Genomic DNA, 27,779 nt, shown 5'->3' with positions numbered 1-27,779 from the left:
GCATGCTCAGTTTCTGAAAATTCTGTGGTATGCGTTGGGTTTATAGTTGAAAGGAAAAAAAAAAAGCAAACTTAGTTTTTTCCTAGATACATCCTTACTTTAATATTTGTGGACTCATTATTTCAGTTAATTGTTAGGAGATGTCCCCAGCCAACCATATGATGTTTACAGCATGGAAAAGGATTGAAATAGAGGGAAAAAGAATACAGAGGATAAAGTATGGGAAGGCAGACATATTTTATCCTGTTAGTTCACAGGGAATTTAAGGCCAAGTGATGTAATAGGATTCTTAAGTACTCATGAAGACATACTCCACATATGTGAGGTTCTGATGAAGAGATAAGCTTATAATTGAAATTACGTGCTTTATAGAATATCATGAAACAGCAGCAAATTTCTCTTGGGTTTTATGTATTGACTTGGCTTGGCCTGTCCTGATTGAGTCTTCTGTGATTGTGTCTTCCTGTATATGTGAGAGGTGTAGCAGTCTATTCATTAGGTAATTTGGTGTATGTGTTTTGATAGCGGTGTGCAAAGTCAGAGAGTAAGGCAGGTCAAGTATTTCCTCTTCACCAACAGTATTTATGAAGTGTATTTATGCAGTGTTGCATTAGAAATGTATCCTATTAAAATAAGGCATTCATTACGTTCTGTTCCATCACGTATAAAATGGGGAAAAAAAAAACAAAAAAAGAAGAGCTCCATATTTGGGTGTTTAAAGTGTGTTGTCCTGCCCTTTCTAACATCCATGCCCCAAAGTTAATTCAGCTGCTGGATGCTGAAGTAGTTGGCTTGCATCGATGTGTCTTGGAGAGGGATGTTGCTGTCTAGGTTAGAATTCTCATTACAGTCTCCATACTGCCAGATTTCTGGCTCTTGCTTTTAAATCGTTCCCAGATGTTGTTAGAAATGAAATATTTTACAGTGCTGTTAGAATTCTTTAAATCATGAGCTGTCTTCTGGCTTGCCAGAGCTGTTGGGATATTCCTGCGCAGCTCAGGTTCTGCTTTGCTCCCTCACGTGGAGGAGAGGGATGGGGGGCAGGAAATCATCCTGACGTTGGGAGAGGTTTGGAACATCTGCATGTTGTATACTACAAATCAGAGAATTTAATGAAGCAGTATTTTTCAGTATCTTTTTTATATTTTCTAATGAGACGTCAAGAAATTATTTTAGCTGACGCTGATACGTACATAAAATACAGTTAGTTTATTTGCTTGTTCTTTACAGTTTTATCAGTTCAGTGTTTGTGTAGTGTTAGAAGAGCATGTTCACACACTTCTGATAAACCTTTGAGAATTCAGAGTTTGTCATGTTATGTGCAGCTGTAACTTCTCACAGGAGCCTTTGTAGCCTTGGATTATTGGAAAAAGAGCTGATAATATTTCTCTTCTATAAAAAGTTGTCAAAAATACCCTGATACTTGGAAGACTAAACCTCTCTGGTGGTTCTCAAGCAAAAATCGAAAAGTTTGGTGTCTTTTTTTTTGTGGTTTGGTAGCCTTTTTCTTTTTTAAAGGATGGTAGTAGTGGCTGTAGTAAGGTCTGGGGCATTTTTGAAATACTTAAGTCCTGTCTGCAGAGTGAGGAAGATCATTGGTAAGGACTTATAAATAGTTTTTTTTTTTTATTAGCCTGGAAAGATTGTATGACTGTGACAACTTCCTGAAATGGCATAGGTACTTAATATAACTTGTGATAGCATGAAGTCTCAAGTAATCTGTTGTGGGGGAGTGGAGGGGTTGGAATCTGGAATCCAGCTACATAAATTTAATTCCAGTAGTGAGGGATTCTGAGTTAACAGTGACTGCTAAAGCAAGGAGCTAGAAGATTCACTTGCTAAGCTAGTTACTTAGTATAATGGTTCATTTGAATTGTGGAAGAACCAGGGTATATACAACAACTGTATGTACTGAAAGATTTCCTTACCAATTAACTGAAATATAAAAATGCTCTCTTCAATTTAAAGTATTGAAAGATTTTTATATATGTATATTTAAGTGCCTTTGAAATACGTATTCAGAGTCTTGAGTTGACAACTTATTTTGTCTTTTTCTGAAAACGTCAGTTTTGCATAGTTTCCATTGGATGGCTAGAACCATATGTTAACATGCTATTGCCATGCCATGCTGTTAGAAGTACTCAGTGACAGTGGGCAGGGTATGATAACGTTGCACTTCTTGAAAGGGCTTTGATTCTGCAAGAAATCTAAAATTTGCTGGCTGTAAGAAGTTAATTTGACAATTCCCTGACTTACTTTGCTACAGTACTTTGGCAGATGTTGAATTCAGAACGTTTGTCCATGAATGTCTATGGTATAGTTAGTGTTTTAGGTTGTACACAAGACCAGTACTGCTTAATGTTTTTCTTGACATTGGTAGGAGTACAGATGTACATTGAAAACTTCTGCTCTTGAGGACAGGCTGTGACCTTTGAATAGTGTACAATAACAGCTTCTACTTCTTTTGTCCTTTGCAATCTCTTTCCCTTGTGCTAAAATGAATGCTCAAATAGTTTCTATCATGTTGCTATTGTAGGAAATTTCCTTTGCAGCCTATGATTGGGAGGGAAGTTGATGCAGTGGCTTCAGTTTGTTTGGCTTATTTATTTTTATTTTTAAACTTAAATTTGGACTTTTCTGTTCATCTGCTTGTGATCTTCTGTCTTGAACTTGCTTGACGCACAGCAGCTTGCAAATATGGGGAAAAGAGCTAAGTGAAAATTGCTCTTGAATCTTCCATTCTTTATTGAATTTGATTCACCACATTCTTTAAAGACATGAGCTTGTTTTCCTTGTTTCTGAAGCGCTCGATAGAATTGACCTGAACTTGACGGTTTATTCGCATTGGATGATTTGACTATTGGAAGTGGTGTGCTTGAGAATAAGACTACTGTGTGCACGAGATACTTGGGAAGTGAGCTGTAATTCTGAAATGCATGTACAAGTGGTAGAACTTTTGCCCTTGAAGTGGAGTGCAAGTCCTTTTTGGCCTATCTTCCTCTAAAAGAAAATACACATAAAAACTGGTCCAAACCCACAAGTTGAATAAAGTCCTACCTTTGCTGAATGGATGCTTAAAAAAATAAAAAAGTTGGCCTCTGTCATAATTTTGTAGGTGCTTATGTCATTATAGCAGTGTCAGTTGGCTTACTTGAAATGCTTATATTAAATTGCTTTGTAAAACAGCTGTCATCTTATGAGACCTTTTTGAAGTAAATAGCAATTAACAGCCAGCTAACTGCTTTTGATTTCTGTAATTACTCTGTTTTCAAGTAGATCGTGACTTCTTTTGCTGCAGAGCTGTTTTTTAAGTTACATATTTAATGAGGTAGGGGGGTTTCTATGCTGCTTAAAAACCAATAAGGAAAAGTTATGATATATCTAAATCGCAAATTGGTCTGCTCTGCTCACATTGTAAGGTATATATTTGTTTTACCAAAAGCTTGGCAAGCATGTATGGGAGTTTGCAGAAATTTGCCTCATGCTTGTGGTGTCATGGTGAACACTGGTTTATAACAGTAAAATAAATGATGTTTATAATACGTGCCAGAGTAAGAAACTTGCATGTTCTTCTGAAACAAAATTCGTAACTTTTTCAAGTGTAATGACAAAATCTTGTAACGGGCTATGTAAATGTTATTGTGAGGTGTTAAATGTCTTTCAGAATGAAAAGAGAACTTTTAAAATTGCTCCTAAACACAATTGAGTAACCACTCTGACTGTTTAGCTTGGTGTTGATTTTGGATTTTTTTTTTCCTGCTCTGGGTTAAGAAATGTATCAGGCTTTTGTAACACGTTTCTTAGGAGGCAGAAGTCTATGTAGTCATTTTTACATTCTGCTAGTGAGAAGTTGCTCATTTAGGCAAGGTTTGATTTTATGCATCTTACAGCTATGTGACATAGAAAGACAGTATTCTCAGGTTAATTTAGAATTCAGTTTTGAGGTACTTGGCAGGACATTTCTGCCTAGCATGGAGATACTGTTGTAGTGCCCATAACTAAATAAAGCTTTAACTTTTAAAAAGATGAGCTGCAGTTGGTTTCTTTCCTCTTTTGCACTTTAGTGGTGACATGGATTGATGTTAAGGCAGTTGAGGAAGTACTTCTGAAGTGGTAAAAGATCTAATTAAAAATGTTTAAAGGTTGTCAAGCTTATTCCTTTTTAATAATTTCTTTTTCTTAAGTGGAAGATAATTTTTGTGTGTGTGAAATAAATCTTATTGGAGTAGGACAAGAAGAAAAAAAAAAAGGAGGAAAAGCAGTAGGGGAGAAAGAAGTAAATGCCTCTTCAGCTTTGCCAAATATTTGTCTTGTAAATAATTTGAGGAGAAGTTTATTTTATAAGTTTTCCATGTAAATCCTACTCTGTTTTGCAGCCTGCTACTATTCAAAAAAGATCATTAACTTGATAATTGTCATATTTTAGGAGTTACAGTTGCCACCTGTAGATGCTACCTTCTGCCCTAGGTTTTCAGGACAAATTGATGCCCCCAGATTGAATAGTGATAGTATTCTCTGAAGACAAGTCTTTTTTTTTTTTTTTTTTTCCAAATAGGAATGTTAGAATTGAGCTGAACTCACCATTTCTATCTGTGTAGATTTCCCTTGTAGTTTCATCTGGATATAATATTTTAATTTAACATGAAATATTAAACTAACTAACTATATCTTATGGAAGTAAAGTAAACATTTAATTATAATGTTTTAATTTGAAGTGCTGAACAAAATTATTGTTCAGGACTTCTTATTGTGTCTTAAGGTGGCTGCATTTTGGCGGTGGGTAAAACAATTGTGCTTAAGCTGCTCTCATTGCAAAGTTTGCCTTGTAAATATACTGCTTTATGTAGACTTCAAGTTGTTGCACTTATCTGAAACGAGAAAGTCTGCCAAATCTGAATAGGTTTGGTTATGCTTGCTTAAGTTCTAAAGGTTTTCCCTGTCAAACTGACATTTTTAATATCATCTTTAAAATTCACAAAATAGAGGAAAAAAATCTCTTACTGTCTCTTTCTTTTTAGAGAGGATCTGACGAACTTCTTTCAGGCAGTGTACTCAATAGCCCGAACTCTAACATGAGCAGCATGGTAGTTACTGGTAAGTGATGCCCTTTCAAAGGAGAAATCTATCATTTATTCTTGGAGTCATTTCCTGTTTACAAGGGGAGAACGCTGAAACGAGAATCCATTGTGCTATAGAGGGATAATCTGTTGGCATGCATTAGACTGTAGTGACTTTACATATAGTCAAAATCCTCAGGAGTCTGAGAAGAGTAATCCCATGAAACAAAGAGCAACTTCCAGCTGTCTGTACAGTACACCTATGGTGGATGACAGAATGAAAAATTACACTTGTCTTATACTGCTGCCTTCAAAGTAAGGAATCAGAACTACCAGTTAAAGGTAAACAGATAACAACTCACTATGACTTCTGTTTTTTCACATGTAGCTTCTGTGAGCCTGGGCATTATGGGAAGAATGCTGCCCTATAATGGATTCAAGAAAAGAAAATTTGGTCTGTTCCCATTTAGACTGCAAAAACAGTGAATTTGACTTTGCTTCTTTAGTCTGAGATGGCAGTGTTACTAAAATCTCAATGTTAGGTTGTTCTTCAACCACTATAGTGTTACTAGATAGAAAAGCTTTTAAGGAATTAGCACATCATACACTGCGATGAAAGGCATTTTATTGTCCTGACATTTGAACTTTCTCTGAGTTCCTTGTGAGAGCTCACCTCACAATCTTGCTTTTTCTCTCTGAGAACATGTAACTTTTTTTTCTTTTCTCAGAAGTATGGAGGAATTAGTTCATGGTATTAGTGTTACTTGGTCCTTCCAAATGGTTGCTTGGTTCACAGCTTCAATGAGCAATATAGATAGATAGATGATAGATAGATGATAGATAGATGATAGATAGATGATAGATAGATGATAGATAGATGATAGATAGATGATAGATAGATGATAGATAGATGATAGATAGATGATAGATAGATGATAGATAGATGATAGATAGATGATAGATAGATGATAGATAGATGATAGATAGATGATAGATAGATGATAGATAGATGATAGATAGATGATAGATAGATGATAGATAGATAGATGATAGATAGATAGATGATAGATAGATGATAGATAGATAGATGATAGATAGATAGATGATAGATAGATAGATGATAGATAGATAGATGATAGATAGATAGATGATAGATAGATAGATGATAGATAGATAGATGATAGATAGATAGATGATAGATAGATAGATGATAGATAGATAGATGATAGATAGATAGATGATAGATAGATAGATGATAGATAGATAGATGATAGATAGATAGATGATAGATAGATAGATGATAGATAGATAGATGATAGATAGATAGATGATAGATAGATAGATGATAGATAGATAGATGATAGATAGATAGATGATAGATAGATAGATGATAGATAGATAGATGATAGATAGATAGATGATAGATAGATAGATGATAGATAGATAGATGATAGATAGATAGATGATAGATAGATAGATGATAGATAGATAGATGATAGATAGATAGATGATAGATAGATAGATGATAGATAGATAGATGATAGATAGATAGATGATAGATAGATAGATGATAGATAGATAGATGATAGATAGATAGATGATAGATAGATAGATGATAGATAGATAGATGATAGATAGATAGATGATAGATAGATAGATGATAGATAGATAGATGATAGATAGATAGATGATAGATAGATAGATGATAGATAGATAGATGATAGATAGATAGATGATAGATAGATAGATAGATGATAGATAGATAGATAGATGATAGATAGATAGATAGATGATAGATAGATAGATAGATGATAGATAGATAGATAGATGATAGATAGATAGATAGATGATAGATAGATAGATAGATGATAGATAGATAGATAGATGATAGATAGATAGATAGATAGATAGATAGATGATAGATAGATATTCCCATCTGTATTTACTTGTTGAGCAGTGCAGTATTAGTACCAGATTTACTACTATATTAAAAGGAAAGTAAACAAAGATTAGGATTATGGATACAATTTCATGATATATTTAATATGCTGTGATGGCAGATGTTGCCAGAGTGGACATTCTCTTCCTGCATTCCTAGTACAAACAAGAAAAAAACATGCAACTGTTTGTGTTTCTTCCCTGCTTAGTGCTGGAGTGTTCATACTCTTGAAAGACAAGCTAATACAGCACTAAAGTGTACTGCTAAGAAGAGCTGCTTTTCATTGGAGCAGCTTAGAAATTGGTAATATGACTGTGCAATTTCTAGATTGTGTACAGTGTAGGGAGAATGAGTGGGATGTCAGAAGAGAAATATAATGTATTTGTGGTCATTTTAGAGCCCCTGGAACACTTATCTCCTCTGTTTTTTGTGCTTTCTTCTATTTCTGAAAAAGGTACATCTTCTCATTTCCATTTTCTTGATGTCCTCAGCAGCCCAAGATAATACTGCTTCAGCAATTTGATTTTCTTAAATGAGAAACCACAATTAAAGGGAGTTGGTGTTGTGTGGGGGGTGCATTTGGGTTTGAGCATTGAGTATGGGGGTGGAGTGTCAGGTGTTTACAGGACAAGCTAGTTTTTCCTGAGCATTCTGCAAATTTCCCATATATTTATAGAGAAATGTGAAAATCAGGAAAGCTAAATGGAAGTTTACTTATCAAAAGGAAAAAAAAAAGTTAAAAGGGGTTAAAAAAAAAAAAAAAAAGAACTATCTGTTTGGGCTTTCAGAAGAAAATTTATGGAAGCTTTTCTAAGAAACCTTAGAACTTAAAGTCTGAGTTTGTCTCATCTGAGAGTTCTTTGGAAAAAATGGCTTTGATTCCATAATGTGGATGGAGAAGTTTGTGTGAAATGAATGCAAATTCTCCTACCCTCCATCTTGGTTTTGTTCCTCTCCTTTTTTTTTTTTTTAGCACCAAAGAGACAGTTTCCAAACAAATTGATTCTCTCTTATACAAGCAAGACCTCTTGGTAGGTTTCTAGGCATCCACAACCATAAATGGTTTCTGAGAAAAGGTCTCATTATCAGCCAGCAGTGGTGTGAGATGAGTTCCTGTAGTGTCTGTTGTTTGTAACAGATTTTTCGTACTAACTAGGTATAAAGGAGCATTCTGGAGAAGTATCCAGGGGAAAAAACAACAACAAAAAACAAACAAAAAGACCCCCACAATCACAAGTGCAGTGTTTAATTCAAGTCTTTCCTTACAGAAGTGTGTGAAAAAGAGTCTTGGTTTGTGGAAGTTTTCTTTGTTTGTTTTCATGCAGTTTCTTGACATTGCATTTAAGCTTCTGTTCTGCCTGCCTTTGTTAAATAGCATACAAAATCTGTAGAGCAGGTTAAATCAACATTTCAGTATTATCTCTATATGCATATGTTCTTGTATCTGTCTTGTTTATCAGGAACCTGGAAGGTACGTTTTCCAGTTTTGCACAGGTTTCTTTTACAATTTCAGATTATAGATGCAGAAATGATTGGGTCTGAAATGGAAACTGGTATGTTAATTTTTTGTACCTGTCTCCTGAAGCCACATGAGTTGAAACATTCTTTATGTCCAAACTAATGCCTTCCTTTTGCTTCAGCGCTGTTGTATTTATTTTTTTTTTCTGTAGATGAATTTAAAACTTCAGTGGAAGGGATTTATCTGCTGTAGCTGAGCCATTGTAGCATTTCCAAGGCCTATTCAGAGAATCTGTAGTCACTACTTAAGCTCTTGGTAAAGGAGGCATTTCATAGAAACTGATCTACTCTGTAACTCTTTAATGCCTTCTTGAAGTTTGGTGTCATTTTATGAGACCTGTCCATTGGCTTTTTTTTTTTCAATACATAGAAACCTACTCTGGTTTAGTCATTCATCTTTTCAACATAAGATTCATGATATTTTCTGAACAGATACTGTGCTTTGAGCCTTGTTGGTAAAAGTATACAATCCAGAAAGCAGTTGTGACCAGCGCTGTTCTAGCAGGCCCAAATTTAGAAGAAAAACTTGCAAATTGTTTCGTTTCTTTTGAAATCTGCAAAAATATATCAAACCTTTTATAAAAAACAATTTTGCTGTTAAGCAGTGTTTTTAAAAACTCACTTTTTTTTAAAGAGACCTATTCATGGAAGTTGACACTTACTGTCTAACTGAACTATCTTTAATGGCTCTGTGTTAAAGTTAAACCTAAGTTTTTTAAAAATGGTGTTTCTTTTATCATAGTAATAGTCCCACAAGAATTTTTTAATATTCAACTCTCTTTCAGATAGAATACTGTAGTTTAATGCTCTTAAGTGTATTCTAGTGCTAATTCTTCCTTAAAGGCATGAAAGATATGTACCTTCTTTCTCCTTTGCAGGGTCTTGTGTATGAATTCTTCTCCTCTTTTATTTAAATAAAAAAAAAAATAAGCCTTGCAAAATTGTTGGATAGATATTTGTTTTGCATTTGAAAAATGTATAAACATTTATTTGATTATTTGAACTTATAATTTGATAAATGGTAGGAAATTAAGGAAAGCTGATGCATATTAGGCCAAAGAAATTGCTGAAAATATGAGTTGTGATCCTTGAACAATTTCTGAACAGCTTGGTCATCGTTACCCATCTTCAAGATTGTATAGGTAAAGGGAAGTTGGGAGTATGTTGTATTATGATTTAATGCAAGTTGCTAATTTAAGTACTTTGTGTATCTCTAGTAAAAGAACTGCCTCAAAAGGAAGACAAACGTGGATAATTGAGCATGACTTTGTGTGATTTTTTTTTTTTACTGTTTACTTCTGACCCCTTGCATCTGCAGTTGATGACTCTTCTTACCCATAAGGAATTTCATTTAAACATGTCTATTGTAAAGTATACGAGATTTTTTTTTTTTATTACAGAAGAACTTTATAAGCAACATGAAAGAACATCATTTTGTAATCATCTGAGGGTAGAATCCCATCATAGATTATTACTAGGAAGAAGAACTTGTAAGATTCTGAGTCAACAAATATCTGTTTGTTTGTTTTTTTGAAGTTATATTCGACTACACATTTTCTCATCAGCTGACAAAGATATGTTGAATTTGCAAAATCACAGGGCTTGCACTACTAGTATTTTATTTCAACTTTTTTGAAAATGCTGTTCAAGTCCATTCTTACTTTGTATCATAATCATGCTCATCTCTCATATCCTAGAAGAGCATAAATAACCTTCTCGTGAGAACTGTGAATTTGTTTCTTCATGAACACAGCAGCCAATGACTCCAAGGACAGTTTGATAGCAGAATTCTGAGAAACAAGAGCTGAAGCTTAGATATATAAGGAATATCTTCTTGACACTAGTCTCTCTTCTTCAACTTCTAAGAGAATCAAGTCCCTTTTTCTGAAGAACTACAAAGGTTATTTCCTTTATGAGGGGTTACTTTTATGCCAAACTTCTTGTGTGACTTCTTTCTTTCAGGTGAAGGACTACTCAATGGAAGTTCTAGGAACAGCTGTGTGTATGAAGGTGCTCATGCCATGAACTGTATTTCTGAAGTCCACAAAAGAAAAAAATTTTTAAAGGGATATAGATAAAAAGCGAAAGTTGAAGAAAGTTTTATAAAAGTTACCAAAGACAAAAGATTGATGAAGAAAAGTGTATTTTTATACTATAGCTACTGTCACTTTTATTATTTATGTTTGTGTGTTTTAACTCAATTAGTAAAAACATTTCAAAAATTGTTTTGCAGCAGAGCTCACCAAGCTCCTTTAGCTTTAAATGGTGGTATTAATCTTCATCTCATTTTTTTACTTTGGTAGGGAAGGTTAGCAGCAAGTTTTATAGGTAATTCATTGTATTAACAGAAAACTTAAGTGCTAAGGTATGCATGATACTAATGTTGTCAGTGCCCTGTTTAACTTACAGTATTAACATAGATGTTCTGATTTTGATAGCGCATTAAGTGAAGTTGGCTTTTAGTTAACACTAACCTGAGCACAAGTAATTTACTTCTGAGTTTTCAAATTTATTATAATTCACAAAGTCACTTATGATTAGAAATACCACTGAGATTGTCTAGTCCAACCATCAACCCATCACCACCATGCTCACTAAGCCATGTCCCTCAGTGCTGCATCTACCCTTTTCTTGAAAGCCTCTAGGGATGGGAGAGGGAGGTGATTGTCCCCTTATACTCGGCTCTTATGAGCCCCCTCTGGAGTACTGCGTCCAGGCCTGGGGCCCCCAGCACAAGAAGGGTGCAGAGCTCTTAGACATGGTCCGGAGGAGGGCCGCTAAGGTGATCAGAGGGCTGGAGTACCTCTTCTGTGAAGGAAGGTTGAGGGAACTGGGCTTCTTTAGCTTAGAGAAGGCTCCGGGGAGACCTCACTGTGGCCTTCCTGTATTTGAAGGGAGCATATAAACAGGGGAAGGAATAACTGTTTACATGTGTTGATAGGGATAGGACAAGGGGGAATGGGTTTAAACTAAGACAGGGGAGGTTTAGTTTACATATTTGGAGGAAGGTTTTCACTCAGAGGGTGGTCACGCACGGAACAGGTTGCCCAAGGAGGTTGTGGATGCACCATCCCTAAAAGCATTCAAGGTCAGGCTGGTTGTTGCTCTGGGCAGCCTCGTCTGGTGGTTGGTGACCCTGCCCATGGCAGGGGGGTTGAAACTACATGATCTTTGAGGTACTTTTCAACCCAGGCCATTCATTCTATGATTCTATGATATGGTCACCTCTCTAGTCCTGCTGACTGCACTGTTTTTGATATGAGCCAGGGTGCTGTTGGCCTTTTTGACCGCTTCAGCACGCAGTCTGGTTAGTAGTTGGAAAAATTTTAAGTGCACCATATGATTGTACAGTGTCATAATAGATTAAAATTTACATAGCTCACTCTTAAAATAATGCCTCCTATTTGTTTGCATGGAAACTACAAAAGGGATGAAGAGCACAATAACACTATTTGATAGAGCAAATTCTCAGGTACGAAATACTACTTTTCAGCATAGTCACCACCACCATTAGCTATGAATTCACAGCAGTGGTGAACAATAGCCTGCATGCTGCACTTGTAAAAATCTGTGCCAGTGGAGTTTACCCGTTGTCACTGTCACCACTGCTGAAATGAACAACTGACCACCACATTGTGCTGACATCCTCTGTTTGCTCTCCATAAAAATTCAGCAAGCATTGAGGAATGTGAGTGGATGCCAATTTTTTTTTTTTCATGGAGGAATTCAGTAGCACATTTCCACGGGCGATGCAGTTTTGTCAGAGTGCCTCTCTGCTGCTATGTGTTACACAGCAACAAAGCGTACTGGAATACTGGTTGGATGATTTAACCCCTACTGCCACATTATAAACGTAGCAAAAGGAGGCATTACTTTTGGAGCAGACTCATGTAGGCATTTGTGTGTGGACGACCTAAATTTTAATGCTCAGAATGTTTGAACACTGTATCTTTCTGTAAATTAAGAAACTTTGGGAGGTAAACAGCAAAGGGAAAAAAAACCAAACACCACAGACAACCAACTGAAACCACATCTCCGGATGCAAGAGTGAGAATACAGCTATTAGGATTAATTCAGTTAATTTGCCTGCATCACTATGCCATTTTTATTTCATTTCAGTTGCACTGCACTCTAGCCATAGTATTTTTATATTTCTTAAGGGCAAGGGTGAATGACATTTGTTTTGGATGGTCCTGTGCAACTTTGAACAGCCAATATACCGCATTATAACTGTATTATAGTTAGAAAACATAAGCAGTGGATTTTGCAACAGCAGCAGACTGGATGCAGATGTTCTTAATTAAAAGCAGTATAGATAATCTTTTATCTGCCTGACTATGGTTATCTATTTGAACTCAAATTGCTGATGGGCAATATTCTCTGTAGTTTAGGATTAGTTTCATTACTGTTTGGTCAGGATTTTCCTTTGCCTTGTGGCCTGTATCTGGTGTAAGGCTCCAGCTGTTATTACTGATGGGATGCTTCATTTAAGGGGTAAAATTTCTGCAATGCACTACTGGCCTGACAGGACAAGGGTAGTAAGATATAACATACTTTTTAAGTTTAAAATCTTAGAGAATATGCTCCTCTCTCCTCAGAGATCCTCAAAACAACAAAAATCCAACAGAGTTAACACAGAACAAGTAACCTGCAATTTTAGAATAAAAAAAAATGTGAGCTTTACAGAACTTCATATTCTCATAGTTTTTATCTTTTTTGCATGCGTTATAGACTCTTTTATTCATTTCAAGCATTCAGAATTCCAGATTTTACCTTTACCTTGGATTCTGAGCTACCTGTATGGAAAATAAGAATCTGATTTTCCCTTTTTTGGGAACCTGTTGACTCCTGCAGCAAATCTCTCACTTGATCCTACCGAAGATCCTCTCTTTCTGTCTTCTGTCATCCATATCAGGCCAGGTACATACACTTAGGAGAACCTCAGGAACAGAGCTATAGTGGTCTCTTTGTGTTGCAGCTTTTATGTTATGGTTTTCTTTCATTGTTTAATACAGGTGATTGTTTTCAGTAACTACTGTGGTATTTAATCTTTCTGACTGTGGTCAGAATCCATAATTTTAAAGTAAATATTTTCATAATTCCATTGCCTTCTTTTAGTCATGTATTACCTATGCGATTATATGCCTGATGCTACTTCTTAACATCGAGTTTCATGTATTCAACTTAGGTGGAACATATATTGTTGACATTAGCAGCAACTATGAGTAAATCTGCTATAAATAAAGGATCTTTTCTATATGAAGTGATTGTATGATGAAGATGAAATAAGTGTTCCAGGGGAGCATGGAATACTTAAATTTCTTTCTTTTGTAGTTGGTTGTTGGGGTGTAGTGATGATTGTGATCCAGAGTGACTTGTGCAGAAATCAGGTTTATCAATTATTTCTACTATTGCAGATATAAAAGGTTTTATAGTTAGCCTTTTTTTCTTCCCTCCTTCTGTTGAAGAAATAAAAAGTTAAACGTTATTGTATGCCAAATCTTTGCTCTGAACCATTTCTGTACTGGGAGAAATTGTGAACATAAGAGGAGGAACCTTTGAGGTAAATGAATGAAGAAAAGAATATTTACTGCTGTAACTCTTAATTTCTAGATAAATGTTCATTACAATTATTGTTATAGAAAATTACACACACAAAGCATAGGATTTATATATTTTCAAGGTAAAACAATGTGTATATTTTCCAGCTCTTGTATTTTGGCTTCAGAATATTTCAGGTTGTATTGATGTGTATCTTTGTAGGGGAGGAAGTGTGCAAAGAAAAATTCCTTAGGATGAAATGTTATTAAAATGTTTCCAAAATTAGTTCTCAGCAGGTAATGTTACTTGTTCTTGTGTAGGAGTTACGTTGAACTTCAGAATTTGTTTTTCTGTAGAAAAAAACTACCTGTAAACATTAAATCTTTATAACTTGAATGATTGAGTGCCATGGACTTAACTTGTGTACCTTAGGCTTCATTTTGCTACTCATATATATAGGTTTTCAGTCCTGTTTTAATAAAAGAGGAGTTTCTAAGTACGAATGTCAGAGAATGCAGATTGCTTAGATAATGCCCATTCATAGGCTTTGTCAGCTCTTATGCCTTCAGTTTCCATGGCTTGGTTTTCTGTGCAGTAGGGATGTGGCGTATGTGTCAATTATGTTTAGACTGCAGGATTCTGCTTAGATTGGAGAATAATGATTTTGAATGCTGTTTGTAGCAACAAGATTCTGCTTAAAATTAGCCAACCGATGTTGCATGGAAACTGGATTTTTCTTTCTCTCCTTGCTGGAGAACCAAAGAGGACTTTGCAACAGTGCAGTGGCTATTACGGAACAGATCTTATTCTTTTGGTGGAATAGCTTCTTGCCAATGAGCTTCCACTTCGATAGCACTTCTTTGGTAGTAGTTATTAGCTGGCTTTTGAGATTGCCCCATCCCAATTTTCTGCAGTTTTGCCTTTATCTAGAAGCATCTTTCAGATTGTCTTGTGTCAGAAAACAAACTATATGAATAATGTTCTTCTCAGTGCTTGGGTTTTTTTATTTTGCTAGAGAATGATGTTGGAGCTTTAATAGTAGTTTACCTTTCAGTGGTCTAAACAATTTTTGTTTCCATGTTTTAAATATTGGTTTTCTGTACCAAAGTGTAGTTTAAAGATGTCTCTGACTGAGAAGCGTTGCTTGAACTGATATATAAGAGAATGTATAAAACTAGGGAGAGATGCTTTATGTGATGCCAGAAACTTTTCTGTTTGTCCTAAAAGATAATTTCATTGTTTGACAAATGTTTTGAAAATTCATGTCTATGTACATACATGTTTAGTATATGACAGAATTTGTTACTGCCCTTATTGAAGTAGTAAGTTTGTGTTAAGCTATACTGGCTGGATAATTGAAGATTACAAAAAAGCATTCTTTTCTGTGTTCAAGAAAAGCAAGGTAACTAATTGTTTTTTTTTTTTTCCATTTTCTATGCAATATTAAATGTTCCGGGGTAAATTTTGATTGCTTCATTTTGTGAATTTTATCACAAGTTTAGCTTTCAGTGTCTAAAGTATGCAAGTATGCTCTTGCCATTAGGAAATCAGTGGCTCTGTCAGGCTTACTTGCATTTATGTAGCACTGTTGCCAGAGATCCTCAAGTGGCTGCCCATGTTTTGTATTGCATTCTTTAGTGTAATACTTTGTATATTTTTGTGTGTATTATTTTCCATATATTTATCTACCTTTTATCTTCTGAAAGTGAGTATTTATTCCTTTACTCTCCACACATAGGAAACCAAGCCGTAGTCTTGAGATATGGCAGCAGATCAAAAGAAAATGTATCCTCTCCTAGCGATGTCTGTTGGATGCTACACCCTCAATTCTAATCAGTTCGTATGTTGTAAGGTTTTTATAGAGCAAATAAAAAAAGACTTAGAAAATCTTCAGTGGTGCAAGAACCTGGAAAGCAAAAACACTGAATTAGAACATAAACTTTAGCTGTTAGGAAAAGATATAAGATAGTGGTAGAAATAATTTGTGATGTACAGATCTTTTCTTTTTCCTTTCCTATTATTTCCAGTAATGAAAACACAGGGAATGACTGTATTTAGTGAAAATAGGAACTATTTGTAGAGAACTGGTCAGAGAACTGGAGTTCGCCTGTTTTGATAGAAGTGTTGAGAAGTTAGTGAAATATGTTACTTGGTCTGGCTGCTTGGATCCAGAACTGAAATGTGGGTATTCTTGACTTCTAAAAATGAATTGATTCAATTCTCATTGCATGTGTTTTTAATATTGACTGAGTTGTCGTGGTGCAGGCAAACTGAGCTGAGAGCTTAAATTCTTAATTTTCGTTTAGGCATACTAAGCATAACTTACTATTCTCAATTTAGGCACTTACGAATGAAATATTTTTATACAAGTGATCAGATTAGGTCTAAATAATTTTCCTGGACACAAAATCTGAGCTGTATTCTGTAGTTACAGCGAGTGATAATTGAAAGCTTCTTTATTCCCTTCCCTGTGGAAATCACAGTCATCGGTTTCTTATGAAGGTGAGGCTTTTGGAGGATTTAACATAAATGCTTCGTATTGATTTTTCCCTCTTCCTCTTATTTCTTCTAATTTTTTAGTTAATAAATAAAGTCAGTTGTGTTCATAAATTTATTTTTTAAATCCTCATCGACCCATGAATTTGAACCCTAATAATTAGATATATTTTTATTCCAGTCACAGAGTTGTTTTTAATTTCTTTTTTAGAAGAGTACATAGCTATTGAGTGGCTTTTCAAAGATGAAATGAAAGATTGAATATCTCACGGCATGTTTTATGGCCGGAAATACAAAAAAGTCTTAATGCTTGTTTTTCTCAAATCTAAATGTGTTCTGATTTTCAACATTAGTTCATTAATATCCTTATATCTTAAGACAGTATTGTGCTTTAGCTTTTAATCCTTTCTGATGTTACTTCAGTGACATATTTATAGGCAGTGGTTTAATTAGTTTATAACCAAAGTAAGCAAATATTTCTTCACATAGTTTTCAAAGCAGAACTTTTTCCATCCAGCTAGCTCTTTATTTCATATGTTCCAGCTTGAATTGTTTTTTTTATGAATTTTATTGGAATCCTGTGCAAAGAATTCTGGAAAACATTCAAAACTATCTCCTGGTGCTTTGTACAATATTGATTTTTTTTTTTTTTTTTCCTTGTTCTAGTAGAAATACTTGTCTTGCTTTTGCATCCCTGTTAACTGCATTATGTCATTAGCTGGTCTTTCTTATGAATGAGCCCATGGTTCAAAATGGTTCTTCTTAGCATTATTTGCTTCTCCTGTATGTGCATCAGTAAATTTGCTTTGTAACTTTTCTACTTTGTGCCTTGTACTAGTAGTGTCTCTAGTTACTTTATTCCATTGCCATCTGTCTCCATTCAAGGTAAAAACAAAGCTAAAAACAGAACTGGTTTACCTCTGACTACTTTATAGTTCTTATGCAAGCCATTCTGAATCTTAATTAGTATTCATATACAACATTATATGATACGTCACAGAAAATGAGGTGGAAAAAAATGTAGTGTGCTTTTCATCTTGATTAGGAAATGAGCTGTCACAAACAGCTGTTGGGGTATCCTTGAACAGTCCATCTTTCAAGAATCGTAGCATCATTAAGATTGGAAAAGATCATCTAGTCCAACATCACCACGATGCCCACTAAGCCGTGTCCCTCTGTGCTGCGCCTACCCTTTGCATGACGCCTCTAAGCCTGGTGACTCTACCTCCTCCCTGGGCTGCCTTTTCCAATACCTCACCACCGCATAAATTTTTCCTGATGTCCAACCTAAACCTCTACTACCACAGCTTAAGGCCATTAGCTCTCATTGTGATGCTAATTACCTGGGAAAACCTCTCACCTTGCTACAACCTCCTTTCCCGGTAGTTTTTAGTGAGCTATGAGGTCATCCCTGAGCCTCATGTTCTCCAAACAAAACAATCCTAGTTTCCTCAGTTGTTCCTAGTAAGACTTATATTCCAGACCTCTCACCAGCTTTGTTGGATGTGATCCAGGGCTCCAGTGACTTCCTTGTAGTGAGGGACCTGAAACTGAACACAGTACTCATGATGTAGTCTCACCAGTGCTGAGTACAGAGGGACAATGGCCTCCCCAGTGCTGCTGACTGCACTGTTTCTGGTACCAAGCCAGGATGCCATTGGCCTTTTTGGCCACCTTTGCACACAACTGGCTCACATTCATCTGGCTGTCAGCTAACACTGCCAGATCCTTTTCCTCTGTGCGTGTGACAATTTCTTCATGTTCTTCTAGTTGCCGCTTCAGAATTTGTTCTAAACACTCCCATTTTCTTTTAGACAAGACAGGGTGGTTCTAAAAAATTCTTACGTTTATAATAAAAAGCATTTTTAAATGAAGCACAAATAATGGCAGTAAACTCTTCAAATAGTCTTAATATGTCTTTCAGCTAATGGTAATGACAACAAGAAATTCAAAAGTGAAGATAAAATGGATGGGGCTCCTTCTCGTGTTCTTCATATCAGAAAACTGCCTGGGGAAGTGACAGAAACAGAAGTTATTGCTTTAGGCTTACCTTTTGGTAAGGTAACCAACATCCTGATGCTGAAAGGGAAAAATCAGGTAATTTGTTGCTGCTTTTTTTTTCTCATTTCAAAATACTATGTTAAAATACTATTGAAATAAATCATGCTAAGGTAAGTATTAATGAGGAAAGAAGAGGAGGGTAAAAACCTTTGTTTCTTTCTTTAAATCAGCTTATTCTGTCTTATAAATTATGTTTGGGAATGTGGATTAATTAAGAGCTAAATAAAGTAGGAAATAGGATAAATACTATAAGTTAAATACTTAATTCTGCATTCCTTCAGATGAATTTTTGGAGGTGGCTTGGCAAATAAAGTTAGTAATTGGAGGATGACGTCATATAAAGATGTATGTTTGGCAAAATGTGTTCTCAAAACTCTTGTCTTCTTTCTTGTGCTTCTAATACAAAGGTTGCCTACTTGAAATTTATCTGTTTAACTTGATTTTATAGGCTTTTTTGGAACTTGCAACAGAAGAAGCAGCTATCACTATGGTTAATTACTATTCAGCTGTGACACCTCATCTTCGTAACCAACCTATCTATATCCAGTATTCCAATCATAAAGAACTGAAGACTGATAATACACTGAACCAGGTATATTTGTTATTAAATGGTATTAGAAATGCAGACAGTAGGGTATGTGATGTATGTACCACTATCAATCAAGAATACCTGTTATTTAAATCTATTTTTTGTCCACATTCAAACACTACTGTAGTTTTACCAGTGGTTTTGGTAATGGAGATTTGCTTTCTCTGTGATCCTTCAATTAGGATGAACTTGCTTTGTGTGAAAGGAAAGATTGTGAAGATGTTTTAACTTGAAATTTTTTCACAAAACAAATTTACGTCTTGGTTTAGGAAGCGTAGGATGAGAAAATTAAATTTTTAATTCTGTCACCTCAGATTCTAATATCTCTTTCAGTTTCCCTAGTGATAATGACTAATGCGAATGGCTACATTTCAGAGCTTTGAATGATTACTCTGGTAGCACTGGTGGGCTCTTCTCCTGTGATCTGCTGTTCCTGATGAAGAACACATTAATGCTCAGTGCAGAGATAAACGTTCATGTTAGCAGAAGGAAAAAATATTCAGTTTTTGCCTCTGCAGAACCTATTTTAAAAGAAAGATAAATGTGTATACCTGTTTCTAGTACAGAAACTTTTGTCTTTTTTCTAACAAAAATTAGCAAAAATAATGCCTTTGCAAAATAAGTTTTCCTAATGTGATGACCATTTTTTTATAGAGGGAAAAAAACATTAACTAACCACAAGTCAATGATTATTTCAAGATTGCTTTCTTATGTTCATCTTCAGAAGCGGCTATTTATATAAATCCTAAATGTGGTTTTGAACTTTTTTGAAAAAATGCTCACTGTTTTGTTCATTTTATAGGTTATCCTTGTATAAGAATGTTAAGTCACACACATTCCTTCACTCCATCATGTATTTACACTAACTTTAGTGCAGTGAAGCATGATGTATAAGCATACGTGAACAGTACTATCAAGAGTTGCGTGTTAAAAGTAACCTCAGAGGTTTTGGTTCTGTAGGTTTCACAGTTCAACATTCTCCAATCACTTAAAGACATGAATTTGAATTGGTGTGCTTCTTCTGCACTCACAGACGGAGTAGGAAATAATTATGCAACTCAGCCAAATATCTGAACAGCTTGAAATTTGTGTTTTTCATACATTAGGGGGAAAAAGAATGTCTTTATCAAAAGGCATTTCTATAGAATTCCAGTAATTATTTTTAAATACAGAGTTAAATTTTATTTTCTCAGCTAACATTCATCAGGTCTTTTTTTTAATCCTTCCTTAACTTGTTGATTCATTTCAGTTCGAAGAGCATCATGATGAAATTACAAGATAGCTCAGATACCTCTGAAATAATGCACTGATTTACTCTAATGGTTATTACTAGTTCATTTTGCCTGGCATGCTCATTGTTATTTTGTATTGTTCTAATGGAAGTAGTAAATAAAACTGAAACTTTTTTTTTTACCCAGTACTTTTTCTTTCTCAGGAGAAAAATTATCTTTCTGATACTTTCAGTTTTGGCAGCAGCAGCAGTTATGTAGATGTGTGTTTTTGTGATGTTGTCATAAACTTTTGAATTCCTAAAACCATGCTTTTGATATTTAAAAAAAAAACAAACCTGAAGGAAACAGAAGAACCCATGGTGGAAGAAGATTCTCTGTTTCTCTTTTTAGTAAGAAGGGTAAATAACAGACACCAGGTTGTTTACCTCTCTATGGATAGTACTTTCTGATGTGTCTATCTTGTGCATTATTTCTTTGTTACATCAGAAAAGTTTGACAGTGTTCAGCATTATCCCTTCTTCACAGAACTTTCCGCATAATTAAAATGGCAGTGAAATGTTAACTGTAATACATACTGTTGAAGAAACAAGATTGAAAATTACTGGCTTCTGCACTTTTTCCCCTTTAAGAGTCTGTAAGGAGTTTTGACATCCACAAAATCCTATGTTTTTTTTTGTTAATAGTAGAACAATAAGTTTGCTACTAGAAAGGTTGATATTTGTGCCATTTGAAGGCTTAATTGAGGTATTTGTTTTTATTTTCTTATAGATTGGACTGCATTACATTCATATTCTGCCTCATTTTTTTTCTGAATAATCATGTGATTTTCTAATTAATTTCTAGCTATTGTCTTGAGATAGTAAGATCTTTGTAATTTTCTTTTCAAGCGGGCCCAAGCTGTTCTTCAGGCAGTGACAGCTGTGCAGGCAACAAATGCTCCCATAAGTGGGACCACCGTTAGTGAGAGTGCAGTTACTCCAGCTCAAAGTCCGGTGCTTAGAATAATTATTGACAACATGTACTATCCTGTAACCCTGGATGTTCTTCATCAGGTAAGACAAATTTCATTTTAATTTGACCTTGTAATTAGCAGGAACATGTGTATAAAACTTTGTTTTTGACAGATATTCTCTAAATTTGGTGCTGTATTGAAGATAATCACATTCACAAAGAATAACCAGTTTCAAGCTTTACTCCAGTATGGTGATCCAGTGAATGCACAGCAAGCAAAACTAGTAAGTATAGTTTTCTTTTAAGGGTAGATATGTTTCTGTGCTCTAGACATTTGTACAATGTTAGCAGAACGCTGACTACTATAGTTGTAATAATCCTCCTCCATTTCTGGGAGTTCTTTAAAACTAAAAAATAATTGGGAGGTTATATCATTTTGTCAAAGATCAACAACGTGTCATCAAGACCAGACATTTTGAATTAAGTGATAGTGATGTGACTACATCCATGACAATAAGAAAAGTAAACCAAAGGCAAAAACTAGATTTTGTGTGTGTGTGTGATATATGTATTTTTATATACATAAAGTTTTTTTATTCTAAGTTTTAAGAGTTAAATAGAATTAATTTAAATTCTTTAACATTCACATGCAGTTTGGGTTTTTGGAGGGTTGGTTAAAATTGATGTACTGGTTAAGTATTGCTTGGCAGCATAGAAAGAGTGACTTACCCAGACGTGACAGAATAGCTGAGAATATCATGTAAAAGTCGAGAACTCACTCCTCAGATGAAGTTGATGAAGAGTACCAGGTAGTAGAGGAAACAAAAAGTGGGCTTTGGTTTCTACTGTGCTTCTTAAAGAATGACGACTATTGAGATAAAGACTGCCATTAAAAAGTGGAGGATTGTTATTTTCATTCTTGTCACCATATGAATAATGAACGTTGATTAAAAGTATGAGGTCACCAAGACAGGGAATCGCAAAAAATAAGAGAGAGCTTTTCAGAAGGCAGTGTATAAGCGCTTTCCCTTTTGAGGAAAAAGTAATGCTAGCATATATTTGTAGACTTGGAGTCCAGTTTTAATTGAAAAAATACTGACATGTTATATATAAAATATTAGGTGGGAGGGGTGTGCAAATGCATTACTGTAACTAGTGAAGAAAAAAATGCATGGATTGGATGCAGCTGTCAGGTTTGTAAATAGACTTAGAATGACATAAAAGCTAGGTCTTTAACCTGCAGTTACTGTGGGAGTTGACTGTAAGTCAGTTGGATTCACAGTTGAGATACGTTTTGATCCCAGGGTTCTTCAGGTATATATACATCTTCTTGTGGATGTTGTAAATCAGTTTTGATCAATATTTGGGAACTTATTTTTCAGTAATAGTTGATATGTTTTACTTCACATTTTTGACTTCATTTTTTGAATCTTAAATATGTTATCAGAAGATTTAATGGAAAGACGGCATCTGTGAAATGAACTGTAGCAATCTGAAAATTATCAGTATAATTCTAGAACTGTATTCTAAAAGAAGTGACAAAATAACACGGGATGAGGTATGTAAAAGTATGAAAGGAAATAAAGAATCTGCTGACGCTGACTTCTGATAAATTGATACTAGCTTGTGGGACACTATTGGTCATAATATTCAAAACAAAACAACAACACATGTATTTGCTCTGGTTTTGCATGTTTTAACTAGGGTAGCTGTTCACTAATGGCCGCTCATGTGTGAATGACTAAACTTATTTGAATAACAGTGATACCTGCATGTGCAGTTATTGTCAGAGTTATCTTGAAGCCTATCTTAGTGACAGACTGAAACAGGAATAGGTTTATAGCTTCTTATTTTAACCAATTTCTAGGTAAATGCTTATGTGAAGGAAGATTTTGATTTTTATTTTTTTTCCTTCCTCTTTTCTCTCCCAGAGATAGGGTAAAATTAATACTGTTGTTATGATTAAATTAATGTGCTAAAACATGAAGTCACCAAATCAAAACTGACAAAAGGAAAGAAAGTCACATGATAAGGAAAAAGCTTACAGCTTAAATTCAGCTGGAAATAGTGGTAGAAACAAGAGGATGTGATGGCGACATTTAAGTTACATGGCATTCAAAATTAAAATCGTGGTAGAAGAGTAAAGAAACTTTCAATTTGTTTTCCGTCAGTTGTTACTGTAGAAGATAATGGGGAAATTTAATTTTCCACTGGCACTCTTCACAGGAAATCAGAATGTGGTCTTAATAGAAATTGAAGACTTTATTAAGGAAGTTAAAGAGCAATTTGAAAAACTCAAGTGATGTAAGTACCAAGGAGAGATGTTATTCATTTGAAGGTTCTGAGAAACTAGTGACACTGGCAAGAATGTACAATATGAAGCCTCTAGCCCTGTGGGACTCCTGCTATCCAAATGAGCAAGTAGTGAAAAATTGCATTCCTGTTCCACTTACTCTGTGAGAAACTCATTTCCTGTAAAAGTAGACTATGGTTACGCTGATTCACGTTTCATCGCCACCTTCAGATTGGGTCATTATAGTTCATTATATCTGTAACTAAAGGTGAAGACAAACTTGAGGTTACTTTCAGTGCAGCAGTCTAGCCATGGTTTGGAGAAAGTGTTGAGAATGTGCAGCACTAGAGCACACTGAACTATTGTGCTTCCTCTATTCTGGAGGTGTCTGTATTCATATGGAAATTTTTTGTGCATCAAAGCCAGCACATTTTCACAGTCAATGATAGTGCCCTCAACAGAAGCAGAAAACCTGCTTAGGTTGCTATGAAAGTAATGCCTTCTATGTATTTCCATGGAAACAACAACGAATACAAAGAGCACAGTAACAGTATTTGATAGATCAAATCCTCAGCTACAAAACACTGCTTTTCAACAGTCACCACCATTAGCTATGTGTTTTTGCCAATGGTGAACAAGTGCCTGTGTGTTGCACTCATACAAATCTGTGCCAGCAGATGTGACCCATTGTGCTGTGATGGCATTGTTGCTAGGAAAATGTTGCCTGTGAAGTCTGTCTTTCATCGGCCTTATAAGAAGGAAGTCAGAAGTTGCCAAATCTGAACTATACGGTGGGTGTGGTAAGACAAGCCAGCCAAAATTGGTCGTGTGCTGCATGGTCTTCAGACTGCTGTGGGGCCTGACGCTAAGAGTACGGTTATCTTCTTCTCTGGCAGACTCAGAAAGTTTGAGTCTTTAGCTTAGTTGGTGTCATGATGTAACGGTCAGAGTTGATGGTTTGTCCAGGCTCCAGGAAATCAAGAAAGATAACCTCTTTCCTGTCTTAAAACACAGCACACATCAGTCTACCTGCAGAGGGCTGCATCTTGATCTTTTTCTTCAATGAGGAATTCATACGTCACTGCTCCATAGATTGCTGCTTTCACTCCGGCTCATAGTGGTGACATTGTGTCTCATCACTGGAAACAGTGTGACCCAGGCAAACTGTCACCTTCAGCTTTGTATTGGTTCTGTAGATCCTGACAGACTTGTATACCATGTTCTTTCCCTTCCTATGTGGGCATCTGTGGGACACACACCTGATGGAAACTCAGATATTCCAGTTTTGCCGCTATGGTTTCCAATGCAGTTAAGCCAATATTCAGCTCCATGCACAGTTCCCTGATCATAGCCTGCCAGTTTGCCTCGATGAGCTGATTGAGACGCTCTCATTTGGTGATGTGACAGATGTGCGTGGTTGTCTGGGAACGTGACTTGTTTTTCACTTCACTTTTGCTGAAATGCACCATCCACTGCCTCCCTATGCTAGCATTCACTGTTTGGTCTCCATAAATGTTCAGCAAGCATTGGGGTATGTTGGTACAGTTTTTTTCTGCATGGAGGAATTCAGCAGCAGTCCTTTGCTTCATGTGCACTTCTATGTCAAACACCATTCTGTCAGACTGCCCCTCTGCTGTCATCTGTCACACAGCAACAACATGTAATGAAATACTGGTGGGGAAAGTTCAACCTCTCCTGTCATACTACTGACATCCATCTCCATGTGGACTAGCATAATCAGATAGGAGGCATTACTTTTGGAACAGCCCTTGCGAACATTGGAACACCACTGATGTCTTCTTTTGGTTTGATGCTGGGAGTAATGCTATGCATGTAAGTCATCTTGACCCAGTATGAGTTAAAAATACCACGTATCTACTGAGTTTCTGTTGTACTTAGTCATTTGAACCTAAGATGGCATGTAGGTGTTCTGGAGTACCAAGAATTAGTTTCTCTACAGAAGTTCTTTTAAGGTCTGACTCCACACTGGAGATGCCTTCTTTCCAGTTTCTTTGAGTGACTGCTTCATGGTGGCTCTTCTGCCAGCAGTCTGTATAGAAGGCCTCTGCCAGGCTTTGTTACCATAAAATCTAATGTGAGCTTTCTGTGGTCATTTGCTAAACAGAAAGCATCAGCATTTCCAGTTAAGATATTTAGCTTCAGGACAGTTACCCCTGATTATTATGTTAAGGATTTTCATGCCCCCCGAATCCTAGAAGACTATTATGCTGAAATGATAGGCAGTGCTTGGATCAACTGAAGAGTGCCAGATTGTGCCCATTGTGTCAGAAAGCCTGGCAAGTGCAGTAATAGCGTTTGTTTCCTAATGCTCTGTCTTTGTAGAGAAGAATGGGATGTGTAACTGGTCTTTTAATGAAGGAACTGCACGCAAATAATCTTAGTTTTGAATAATAGTCTGTGATTTATATACATTGTTTAGCCACAGTAACTTCTTGTATCCAAGGCATTTGTCTGAAAAGAAACAATTTTCATTCAAATATTATCCAAAGGATACACTAATGATACATCTTTCCCAAGAGAGATTTACAGTATAACCTTTGAGCTGCCCGAGTTGGAGTATGTTTTGTGAGGATCACTTTTTCTAAATCTTAAACTATTCTGGTATATCCTTTTGAAAATATTGTTTCTAGTTTCTTTTTGTAGTCTCACCGCGGCTTTTGGTTACTTACATACTTCTGTTAAGTATTGACCTGTTTGGAAACTACATACACAGGTAGCATTTTAGCTTGCTACTTTTTTTTTTTGTTAAGACTAAGGATTGTTATCAACATCCTTCTGCTAGCCATAAATTATAGTGTCTACAGATTCCACATGGAGGTGTACTGAGAGTCTTGATTGCGTTTTAAATACTTAGTGCTTTCCTGTGATTTGGAATTAGCTAAAAAGGAGCTGCCTTTTGGTTCCAGTCATACCTAGTTTTCATTATTGTAAGAATGTTTTCTTTATGGTAATTGTGTTGTTCCAGAGTAAACTCTGGTTGTGTAAACTGAACTTAATCCCTTTCTTAGTGGATTTTTAGAAGGTAGGTTTTGCATTGCCAATATTGTTTCATCTGAATTTCAAGCAGAAGTATTCGTTGACACAAATGGCTAGTTTATTTTTTTATTTTTATTTGCTCTGTGTTCTTTTATTTTCCTAGTTCTTGAACATTCTAGTAGTACTAGCTTATTGTTCTTGTACATTGGCTGCTAATGCTGTTAATTCTTTTAAACAATTTCATAAGCCCTGGTGATATATTAGCTGTGATAATATATCTTGTAGGAAAGGACAACCTTACTAACCCAGACATAGTGAGGTGTCTGTGGGACGTTCAATTCCCAGATTCATTGTTGTATGAAAATAGCTATGTTGCTTTCCATGGCCAATGGGTCTGATAGTTTCATGCAGTACTTAATTCAAAGTAGTACATCTTTTCAGAACTTGAATGTGTTGGAAAGTTTTGTAGGTATAATTAATCTAGCTTGTTTTGGTCCAGAGCTCATGTATTTCTGTCTAGTATTCAAGAAAAAACAAAAGATTTCACTTTTGTATTTGAAAAGCCGAAGTTTCTATTGAATGATCTGTGTGTTTCTTGGAAACATAAAATAAAAATAACCTGCTTTAAAAAGTTTTTTATTTCTTCTGTGTAGCATTAACGGCTATATGTACTATATAAAAGCATGCTCAAAATTCAGATGGAATTAAATTAGTCTGGTACAGAATGAAAACGATGGAAACATATATAATTAGGTCTTAATGGAGAATGTTTTCACATAGTTAGATGTGGTACCATGGTAAGAGCTGGTGTGAATTCTGTTGTAAGTAGGCATCCACTGAAAAGTAAGAATTGTGAAAATAGGATTTTTTTTTTAATTATTAAGGTGTATCATTAGACTAGCAGGTAATTTTTTTTCTCTCTTTTTTTTTTCTTTTTTTTTTTTTCAATTTTGGCACTGATTACCTGTAAGGGGAGAGTAAAAGCAGGCAGGAACAAATATGCTGGTTTGGCACAGAGCCATCTAATTTATGGTGTGTAAGCCTAGATTTTTTTTGGTATCTTCTTAAGTCAGCTTTTTATAGACTTCTAGTGTGATTATTTTTT

At 35.5% G+C, this 27,779-nt stretch overlaps 1 protein-coding gene across 6 annotated transcripts in view; it reads left to right on the top strand.

Moving 5' to 3' along the window:
* PTBP2 (polypyrimidine tract binding protein 2) overlaps window positions 1–27,779 on the top strand; it is a 50,831-nt gene that overhangs the window by 8,382 nt on the left and 14,670 nt on the right. For 4 of the 6 annotated variants that reach the window (XM_031614839.2, XM_031614838.2, XM_031614842.2 and 1 more), the window contains exons 3-7: window positions 5,019–5,094; window positions 18,476–18,648; window positions 19,061–19,204; window positions 21,321–21,485; window positions 21,558–21,668. In XM_031614839.2, coding sequence (XP_031470699.2) covers window positions 5,019–5,094; window positions 18,476–18,648; window positions 19,061–19,204; window positions 21,321–21,485; window positions 21,558–21,668 — 669 coding nt within the window. The remainder of the gene's footprint in view (window positions 1–5,018; window positions 5,095–18,475; window positions 18,649–19,060; window positions 19,205–21,320; window positions 21,486–21,557; window positions 21,669–27,779) is intronic. The other 2 variants (XM_031614843.2, XM_031614844.2) reach the window with 2 other exon arrangements.

This window comes from Phasianus colchicus, chromosome 9, assembly GCF_987193195.1.
Source record: "Phasianus colchicus chromosome 9, bPhaCol1.hap1.1, whole genome shotgun sequence".
Taxonomy (NCBI): domain Eukaryota; kingdom Metazoa; phylum Chordata; class Aves; order Galliformes; family Phasianidae; genus Phasianus; species Phasianus colchicus.
This window is presented reverse-complemented; position numbering and strand designations above follow the sequence as displayed.